General features: G+C 31.8%; 1 protein-coding gene across 1 annotated transcript; it reads right to left on the bottom strand.

The window, feature by feature from the left end:
• Positions 1 to 514: 514 nt before the first annotated feature.
• Positions 515 to 4925, bottom strand: LOC139484349 (guanine nucleotide-binding protein subunit alpha-11-like). The gene is made up of 7 exons (XM_071268086.1): positions 4657 to 4925; positions 4264 to 4448; positions 3803 to 3951; positions 2696 to 2824; positions 2160 to 2283; positions 1590 to 1743; positions 515 to 612 (listed from the first exon to the last, which is right to left on the bottom strand). Exons 1-7 carry the CDS (start codon positions 4763 to 4765, stop codon positions 515 to 517), a joined length of 948 nt encoding a protein of 315 aa, XP_071124187.1. The 5' UTR covers positions 4766 to 4925.
• Positions 4926 to 11225: the final 6300 nt, after the last annotated feature.

Here is an 11225-nt window from a genome sequence, read left to right as displayed (position 1 = left end):
CGAATAGCCCGATCTGGATACGGTCAGTCCCGATTTTGAAAATTTCCATAATTTTGTTGCCATCGGCGTAAAAATCGGGACAGTGTGACGCGGGCACAAACATAAGTTTGCATCAACAAAGTCTGAGAAATAACAATTAAATATAGACGTTAAATAAAGGCAACAGTAGTATTCCGCTGTTCAAAGCTTTATTTACGCTCATTTTCGTGGATTAGGGTATTTATTCTCTAGATATCAGTAAAGATGTTGATATGTAATTTTATAGACTGTGTACTTTTTCGATGACAGCTTTATGACATTGTGTTGATTCGCATGTAGTGTGATGCATTCGTGTACATCACAGGAGACACTTACCTTTTTTGGTTTGAGTTCATTCGATTCCCTCCGAATGTGTGTGTTTTCTCGGGTTTTTTTTATAAGCTTTCCTGATTTGAGTACGGTCAAACAACTGACACCTCAATAACTATGTTTTTTTATAGTTCTTAATATATTTATCTCATCGCAAATGGAAAAATCAAAAGCAACAACAGGACTTTCCTTGGTATGTCTTTATATTTCGCTCTAATATCACATCTTTAACAACTGCAAAGATATATCTGACATTCTCTTTGTCTGTAATGAAAAAAAAATATCTCACCAGGTTTTGCAGTCATATATATCAATCTATTAAATATTCATAGGCAGTAAATTGAATGAAAATAAAGCATATGTTTTTTTTTTTATTTAAACGGAAATGTATATTTCAATGTTTAAACGACCCTGCATCGGACATTAACTTTAGCTTACTGTAGTTTGGAGAAAAATATATTACGCATTCTCAAATTCAGAAATCGCCTTATTTCAGTTATTGAAACAGTGCAATGGTTCAACGAATTAGTTAGCTATATTCAGTTAATTACCAGACAAACAGGTGAAATGTTCATAGATGATCCGATCCGGGTCTGTATTTACTTCTAAAAACATCTGCAAAATGAACTGTCTTGCTGCCTGTGCATCCTTTCTTGGTCCTACAAAAATCGACATGTTAATGAGCGAGAATAACTGAACAAATTATTGGTTCACAGCTTAATAATTTGTGTAAGGATTTGAACCCATAGTTCCTTATTGCTATGCATGAACAGTTTGTTTATGGTTACGCACAGAAAGTTGTTTTTTTGGCTATGTAGCGATAGTCACTTTCTGGCTTTGTACTAATAGTTGGTGCATGGTTAGCACTAATAGTTGGTTGTCTTCGATGCACTTGTATTCTAATTTTTATAACATCCAAATTACCTTACTTATTACAACATTATGGTTTAAATGCAGTCAGTTTTTGTTAATATAAAAAAGAAGATGTGGTATGATTGTCAATGAGACAACTATCCACAAAAGACAAATATGACACAGACATTAACAATTATAGGTCACCGTACGTCCTTCAATAATGAGCAAAGCTCATATCGCATAATCAGTATAGAAGGCCCCGATAAGACAATGTAAAACAATTCAAATGAGAAAAATAACGGCCTTAGCACCATAAAACTTTCATAAACTGTCGGTAAACCTTGACGAAAAATATGTACAGTTTTCAACAATCATTAAGAACTCACCTTTAAATTCAGGGAAGTAATCCACAATATGGGAAACCAAGATTTTTTCTTCTAAGATGTCTTTCTTATTTAAAAGCAGCAATATTCCACAGTTTCTGAACCATTCATTATTGATATATGTCTTAAACAGGGTTTTAGCTAAATCGATACGGTTCTGAAATGTGCACAGAATCGAATTTGATATTCATATTAACATTTTGCTTAATAAAACTGTTCAATATAACATAATAATGTTTTTCAAAATATTTATAAAATGATTAACTTTTTCATATAAAATGAGAAATTAACAATTAAATAAATTTATCAGCTTCGTTTGAATTTAATAAAAAAATATGCTGATGCACAGAAATGGAGAAGATGAAACCAACCACAATTTTGATATTCATTTAAAATTTTGAATGCGAATAACAAATACAAAATAAGATTTTTTCCGGACAAATATCCTACAATTAACAACAATACGATACTTTCAGAATGACAAGTCAAAGTTGGTGAATGTGACTTAATATTAAACGCTTGGTATCTTAACATTCATCATATTACTTTTCATACTATATTGTATTTACTTACTGTATCATTAATTTCAATTTGATCATAATCACTGAGAGCTAAGATAAACATCAGGACTGGAATACTTTCAAAATAATGAATCCATTTTCGTCTTTCTGTCCTAAGGCCTCGTATATCAATAATTCTATAAGAATTGAATGAATATAACATAAGAAGTCAATAGAAATATTCAAATATTATCTCATAATATCATTTCAAAACGATTGTTGTGTGATATCTAAATGTAGTGTTGTCGTTCGAATATCGTATATCGATGGTAGATCATAAATGATACATGCTTTATTTATCAATAAATACATTTGGTGCATCTACTATCTTCTGATTAGTTAAAAGTATTACTTTTATTTTCAATGATGTCAATTTTAATCGCGACACTCCCACTCTGACGTTGTACGTTCTCATACGCCAACATGTGTGTACGTTTATAGATAGGGGTACAGCAGTAATCATTGCTTAATAATCCAAATCAATATAAAAACAAACAAATAAATCTTCTATCAATTTAGATATAACAATATAAACATTTTACTACTTACCTGAGTGGAAGATCATCAACATGATAAAGATATTCTGCTATGCCATTAAAATTAACAGTGATATGCGAAATATCTTGAACCGTGGGGATATAGTTAGATTCTGTTACTCGGTCGATATGTTGCATAAAGCTGAAATCAGATGGCAACTAGAAAGTGTCTATACACGTGTTGTAAAACTAACACAACAATAATGTATACTACATCGAGAAATTCACCAAAATTAAAAGGATTTTAATACAAATGTAAATGTCATGTGTTTTCTTGTATTGCCAAAATATATGTGACTTATGTGACTGACTTTAGATAAGCCAATCAAAATACTTAAAATAAACCATGACACGTTCAATTATAAACTACGATACATCATATATAATTAGTTTACGATTTTTTGTAAATATTTGCTGATTTCTTTGATGCTATATTAATATTATAACGTATTATACAGACATTCCATTACTGTAACAATGGACAATATTTTATAATATAAATGCCTACTGTGCTCTCTATGTTATTTGATTGTTCATCAGCATGCGTTTACATTCTCCCTTTGTTGTTCGTGATTATTAAATTTTTACAAGACTATTTTATCGGATGTTTAAATCTCTTGATGATTACATCTTTGATTATCAACCTGCAAATAAAAGGGACACACACAAAGACACGGGATTACCTAGGCAGCAGTATGACATATAGTGATTGATATTTTCAGTTTGATTGAAGGGATATTTTTCAACATCCATCGAAAAACTTGGCCCTGGTGACTGAGTCATCTTTTTAGTTCACTTTAAGAATATTAAAAGCCGTTCAACATCGAAAACGGGATTGTAAACCCTGCTTCGACAAAATGCGTGCAACTTAAATTAATTGACTAGGATAACCAGTCTCCCTGTCGACTGTAGGTGGTTCTCTCCAGATTGACGATGGCGTCCTATTGTTACACTTCTTTGATAATTAAGGCTCCGTGTTGAAGGCCGTACATTGGCCTATAATGGTTTACTTTTTTTAAATTGTTATTTGGATGGAGATTTGTCTCATTGGCACTCACACCACATCTTCCTATATCTATTGTGTAACACTTATTATAACCCACAGCACTGAATAACTTACTACCGCTGGGAGTCTGATAACTGGTATGCACTCACTTCTTCGCAGCATTGTCTCAACCTCGGTTCTGACCATAATCTCTTTATAGTATGTTTATCTTCTCTGGTAAATGTTCTAACGTTCGAATATTCTTTTTGCATCCTGGCATTTTCCTACCAAAGAAATCTATCATGACAAATCTTATCATATAAGTAAATAACGAGTTAGTTTAGGAGTAATGTTTGTAATGTATTGATTTCAAGGCCATCGTCTTGGGAATGAGCTTTTCAGCATATGACAGTAACACAGGAATTTAAATTGATTTTCGTAATCTTACTTTCAATTTCTTAACGTTTCTCTTTCCCTTTTCTCTATCATAGAAAACACAACGGAACGCTTATGCAAGATAATTGTATACAAACAAAGAATAAAATTTAACGAGCAAAAATATCTAACTATTAGGTTAATAGTTACTAAGACTTTACCTTATTTTCAAGATTTTCGTAATCTTTGTTTAACAATTTCCTTTCAAAAATCAAGTCTTGAATTGTCTTAACAATGTTTTGATGTATAGGTACAATAAAATTCCTTTTCTCATCTTCAGAGAAATCAACTCCATGGACAATCTTCAACTGTCGTATAAGAGTACTTTTGGCACTCTGATTTGTGCCTTAAAAATCAAATATATACATCTTATTCATACATCTACCAGTACTTATTTGCATTTTAAAAGATTCAGTTTCTGAGCACACTATTGTTTTATAAGAAATCGTTTATGAATTGTATTTTATAGCATGTTAGGCATGTACATCAGTTAACTTAAATACTTTATATCAGAAAATACTGTGTTTTGATTTGAATTTAATGTGTTAACTTACCTAACAAAAGAACTCTGACCTCTTCCTTTTTGCCCTTTTTGTCCCACGTTATTCGCTTTTCAATATTTATACTTTCTTGTATTTGCTTATTTCTACAGCACATAAACATCTTTGTAACGATCAGTTACGTAAAGTGACAATAATCAAAAATTTTATCCGGCGCTGTAGTACACTTGAACAAAATTGTATTCCACTGAAATATATCAAACATGTTCATGATGTAAGGGACGTGCTTTATATAAATTCAAACGTCAGTAGACATGCTTGAAATTAAGAAGGATAACATCCGTGGTTAACAGTAGTTGTAAAACATGTAAAGAAAGTACTATAAATAGATGTGTACGTCAGTGCACAGGTTTTATATTAATAGTAATAATAACATCTACCTACAGTAGTAGAAAAAACATAATCGTGAAAAGGAAGTGATATATATAGATTAGTACGTCACTGCACATGTTTAAAATAAAAGAAACACATATAAAACGTGTACAAAAATTGCTATAAATAGATGTTATCGTCAATGCAAAAGATAATAAAATCCTGAAGGTACTAATATCCTACACACACAGAAGTAGAAAAGCATATTATCGTAAAAGGGAGTGCTTTTAATAGATTTCATGAATATATCCTTCTTACATGAGACAAGAAGGTAAACCCACATATTTTAAATTTGGTTTCAAAACATGGATTATTGTTTGGTATCAAGGTGGTACCCAACACGTTCACTAACATTAATTTGGCTCGCTTAATTTTCATAAAAATTTGCCAAAGAATTTACTTTGACCCTTTAACAAAAATATTAAAATATAAAAAAAAATCAACCAACAGTTTTGTCAGAAAATTACACTGCTTATATAGCAATTTGACAAACACTAATTTTGATCATTGAGAGGCTAATATTCCTTTTACAACACAACGTAGTTAAAACGTTAAGCTGACTTAACAGAGTTATCTCCCTGTAGTGTTAGGTACCACCTTAAACAGTCATAATGTAACTTTGAGATGAAGAACAGGAATACAACCTTTGTTGAAAAACAAGAAGAAGAAAGACAATCACAATCATAATTCGGCAAAACAAGACAACTATACATGCTATATAACAATAAATATACAACAAAAGTTTACAAAACACGACTCATACAGCTAATGTATAAACATTTCGCAAATCCCACAAATAGAAATTACAAGTGTTAATAAATGATATTGATCCTGATAGAAAAGCATAATTTATTATATTTGCGCACTTGTGTCTTGTGTCTTTTGTATTTTCTGTTTTTTTTAATATTTAGTGAACTAGCAAATATTCGGATATGTGATTTGAATTTTCAATTAGTAAAACAGATTTATACAGGAGAGGAAATTCAGTTATCATTGCGAAAACACGCAACGAGCTTTGTCCCGTTTTCTGGTTAAGAAAATATATTGCGTTATCAGGTATTATAGAGAAGTCCGACGAATTTCTCTTTACTGCCATTCGCTTTATGAAAATATCTTGCGAGTACAAAGATACTTATAAGTCTAAGCCCCTTTCTTATACCAGATGTAGGGAGATTCTACGGTCAGCACGTAAAGACATTAAAGGGTTAAGTATTTGCACGGACGGTTTCGGTTGAGGGTATATAAGGAATGTGTGTGGGTCTGTTTGATTAATGCGACGTTTGTTACAAAGTTAGAAAGGACGTGTTAATATATATTCCAGCTTTCCCTCCCTCCCCCTCCATCTAGAAATAGCTTTGTACATCTGGTGCTTATATAATTATATAACATGTTGACATTGATACATTTGTTTGATCTTTATTGTTTTTTGTTTGACTCGTTGATTACATAAAATCTATGCGATCTTTGTAACGAACGCACAACCTTATTTCTTGGTTGTTGTTTATTTTAGTTAGATCAGAAAATATTAATTTTTGTACGAATGAAATGAGATATAAATAAAATTTATTTAACGGACTTCGATATGGTTTTTACACAGCCATTAACGTACTACCAAGAAATCTTTGGAATGTAGGGATTTATTGTCTACCAAGAAATTTCCCGATGAGGAAACTGGTAGATGACGAACATCGTAAAGGATACCTTATTGGACCATTTACAAAACCTCCGTTTGATACTTATAGAATTAGTCAGATTGTTGAAGGAATATATTAAAAAAAGAAACGAATATTCTAGACCTTTCGGCGCCTCACAACAATGATGAGCATCACAGCATCAACGAATTAATTAATAAGAACACTATTCATTAACCTATGTAAGAATTGACGACGCTAAATATATAAATAATTCATTAGAAATTAAAACTCAATTAATTATGTAAGTTTGTCGTAATCGATGCATTCAAATGAACAACTGTGTGTTGTGTGTCAACTGCAGGTAGCATGTAATTTGTTTTGTTCTTGATTTACAATATGACAGAACTCAGTGATTACATGATACTAGAAAAAAAAATATCCCCAAGCATTCACACAGTGTGCAGCGCACAGTGCTCGGAATGTTAAGTATAATGTTGGTGTCAGTTAGTTTACATTCATTGCTTTTTATTCAATGACACCAAGAGGTTTTCTGTAACATAACGTGTTGCCCTTAAGCCGAAATATTTCTATAATCAAAATAATCTTTTATCATGTTTTAAATTTTTTTGAGTATTTCAACAAAACCAGACTGGGTATCTTGAAAAACTTCTTGCAGGGCGTTTAAGGCTTTATATCAACAATAAATACTTTTAGTAATTATGGTATATTGTATGTGATCGTTCTTGTAAGAGTACGCATCAATAGTTGTCAATTGTCTGCGGTCAGGGTTTCTTTCATGTATTTGTCTATCTCTAATCATTGTTGTGAATACCGACACAGCAGACCAAAGCCAATTAGCTAATAAAACATCAATGCGTTGATCTTAATAATACCACTTGATAACAGAAGTACAAGAGTGAAAGATTCCATCATTTAGATAACTCTCACAAAAAGGATGCCTACAACAGTTCTGAAATCACTATTAAGGACATGCAATTCGTCTTCGGCTCCTGAATTCTGCTTCCAAGGTGGTTGGGCCAGACGGCACCTTCTGCCGCAGACACATAAACTCAGCCGTTGGGTAAGACAAGCATATTACAAAATGCGAGTGAACAAGCAGATCAAAGCAGAATTAGGAGATTGGTTAGACCAAAAAAAAAAGAGTTGTTCACGGATAGTGCAGGGGGTTCCAAAGAAGGTATGGAATCTATTTTGCAGGTAAGTTGGCCCAAACCAGATGGAAAATGAATTGGGTTGACACTGAAATCTCCAGAGATATGATATTGATGTCATCCGAGTTGTTTCTAGATGTAGCAGCACTTAATTATGTCCATGTTTTGGTAAAAAACAAAAGTTATTTTTATGTTGATAATCAGGCGGTTGTTCAAATCATAAATATAAAAACTAGCAAATGAATTATCGATTTACTCCACCCTTGCTTTGGGACTGACAAGTTCTAGAATTTGCAGCTTTGCAAAAATATGGAAAAGGGATAACGATTGGTCTACATATAGGTACATTGTAACTCTACTCTGGGACCTCCTCCAACTCATCTTTTAGAGAGAAGGCCTACACCTGTCAAACGATAGGCCACTAATAACTGGATCATTGGTAATACAATTTTTCCCTGTCACTCCCAATGGTAGGTGGCAGTGTAACGGTGTTTGAGTACCAGAGGTTTTAAACGTCTATGTCAACATAGAAAGCCATTGCATTGTGTATGTGAAATGGTAATTGGTTGTTACGCTGACGCCTCAACAAAATGTTAAAGAATACCTTGTAGCCAAAAATTGCCAAGTGAAATTATACAAGTTTTAGTCGTCAAAATGTTAATACAAGTTGGTTTAATAAAATGATTGTTTACTTTTAATGTTGTTTTTTTTGTATTGGACAAAGGTTATCAATGCATAAAAGCGGGTGTAATTTCCCAACAACTGAGCAAAGTATGCCAACGTCATGTAGTATTTTAATCTTGGTATCTGTAAATTACAATGGCAACCATCATAGAAAGACACTCCCTTTCAATTTTAATCATATCATGCATATGTTTATATATTCTGAGTACTGACGTTGTTTATCATCTAAATAAAATGTTATACTATTCTTTTATTTGTCTGTATGCACATTACGCTTACTGTTTGGGCATTACGTGTGCTGGTCTGTGCGTCCGTTCGTCCGTTCGTTCGTCCAACCCGCTTTGGGTTAATTTTTTTGGACGAGGTAGTTTTAGATTAAGGTGAAGTCCAATCAACTTGAAACTTAGTAGACATGTGTCCAATAGTATGATCCTTCTAATTTTATTGCAACATACTTTAATATATAAAAAAGATGTTGTGTGTTTGCAATTGAGACAACTTTAGTCTAAATTCAACAAATAAAAGTAGTCGGTAAGACGTATTCGTTACATAGTGTGCTAGTGACCGATTACGATTAGTACTTGTCTGACCCGAGATATCATTTGTATAGTCACTTTGTACATAAAGCACGATTTTTTGTTTCAGATCATATCCGTATTTCAGCATAACCTGATTGATATGCAATATCTCAATTTCAAATAGGTTGATTTTTTTTCTGTTTTTTTCTGAAAGAGATATAAGTCAGTATAACTTATTAAATTAAGCTGGACGTGTTTTTTGTTCATGTCATATTTGAAATATTTATTGTGGATAACTTAACATGTAATGGTAATTCCAATACAAAATTTATAAGAAAGCAACGACTGTTATTTAGTTTTTAGTTATCTGCACACATATCATTGATACATTATAAATGAGATGATGACATATGATAAAGAATGGCGACGACATTGTAGAAAAATTAAGAATAAGTTATTTAGTCGAGTTCATGTGAAGATTGGATTTAGATAGTGTAATCCAGGTATAATGTTATTATAGATTAACGTGTAAAGTACTTCTTAGGGTCAAGTACCAGTCAACAGAGCCAAGTAAAATTAAGAGAGGCCCAACTCATTTATTTTTTCGGGAAAATGTTCGTAAAAATAATCTACTATAATAACTTCTGATTTCAGACTATCACTGTGGTGTATTTAAAGAAAAAAGGATACGTAAACAAATTTTAATCATAACCCCACATTCTTTAATTTTCATTTTGTCCACTACTGTTTGAACAACTCAAACATTTGACGTTTTTGTGTCGCAATATCATTTGTTTCGTTTGGCGAGAGGCCTGAAAGTAGAGTTTATTCTTTTGTTTTTGTTCGATATGTATATTTCGTTTTCAATATGACTAAGTACTTACAAAGCACATTTTCTATTATTGCAAGCCCTGAAAAAATATGAAAACAGATCGAAACAATCGTAAAAAGTGGTAATGTGTATTTACATTTCTTAAAAGCAGAGATGTTCATCATGTATATCGAACAGCAATTATAAATGGTAAATGATAAAACTAGCTTATTTTAAGTTGATATAAACAGCTTTTAATAAAAGAATAAAACGTTATTCTTCTAATGGCTGTTATGTGTTTCAAGATATTATACATTATCAGTCAAAAATCAAGTCTTAAGAACAAAAACATTATAGATTTACTCAGCACTTGTTATACGGTTCCATATAAAATTAAACAGAAAATGAGACAACATTTTAATGCTGTAATACAACAATTTATCAAGGCAATTATTGCAAATTGGGAATTACCGAATAATGAGATAAAAATAGCTAAATACATATTTTCCTGAAAATGAAATACATGTAGATATATTCGCTTACTATACAAGTTATGAACCTACAAAACAACTATTGTATCAGCGTCATCTGTTTTGTTGACGGCTTTGTTGAAATTATTTGTATTTTTTTAGTGTGTTTTTAGTTGTTTAAACCCGCTGCATATCCGAAGTCGGGAGACTTGGGATTCTGTTATTTTATATGTAATGTTTTAAATTTTAGTTTATTTATATATTTTTGACTTTAGTTTTTGGTAGGGTTGTTGTATCTTTTGATTCTTTCAATTTTATGTTTAAGATATAAACAATGTTTGCTGCTGGATAATAGTCACATCAATGAATCTCAATCATATTAAAATTGACCATTAAAATGTCTGTTTCTGTAGCTAATCAAAATCTGTCAATATAAGGGAGCTATTACATTAGAATTTTAGCTAGCTAAATTAAGTTTAATTAACTTCAATTAAGCTAGAAAATCAGGTTTAACTACAATTTTTATCAGATAAAAGACTCAGTGTTACATGAAAGAAGGTAGACATTAAATCAGGATTATGTTTTATCTAATGAACGTATACACTGATAGTCCTAATGTTTTAAACGTTAAATAATGTTGATTTCGGGGGGGGGGGGGGGGGGAGCGGAGTTGGAAGCCAAATTTACCAATTATCAATTTCTCTATTGAATGTCGCTCATAAAATATAAAAAAAAATGTATAGGTGTAAGGTTTATTGACTGGCAATTCCATATTACGCACTCATAATGAGACAATTGAAATGAACGAAAGTCGTGAGGAAACCGGGTTAAATATTTAACAAACCCAGTATAAATAGTAAAATACAGGAAAGTGAAGAATTTGATTCTTTCAAAATCCCGAA

This window comes from Mytilus edulis, chromosome 8, assembly GCF_963676685.1.
Source record: "Mytilus edulis chromosome 8, xbMytEdul2.2, whole genome shotgun sequence".
Lineage (NCBI taxonomy): Eukaryota > Metazoa > Mollusca > Bivalvia > Mytilida > Mytilidae > Mytilus > Mytilus edulis.
The sequence above is the reverse complement of the archived record's forward strand: the minus strand, read 5'-3'. Positions and strand labels throughout refer to the sequence as shown.

What these genes read in the sequence shown, in the direction of transcription:
- LOC139484349 (XM_071268086.1), bottom strand. Translation starts at nt 4,765, where the DNA reads ATGTTTATGTGCTGTAGAAATAAGCAAATACAAGAAAGTATAAATATT. An exon ending in ACGAAAATCTTGAAAATAAG is followed by an intron (nt 3,952 to 4,263) that starts GTAAAGTCTTAG and finishes TTTCTTTGGTAG; the next exon opens with GAAAATGCCAGGATGCAAAA. An exon ending in TTACTTCCCTGAATTTAAAG is followed by an intron (nt 613 to 1,589) that starts GTGAGTTCTTAA and finishes TTTTCATTACAG; the next exon opens with ACAAAGAGAATGTCAGATAT.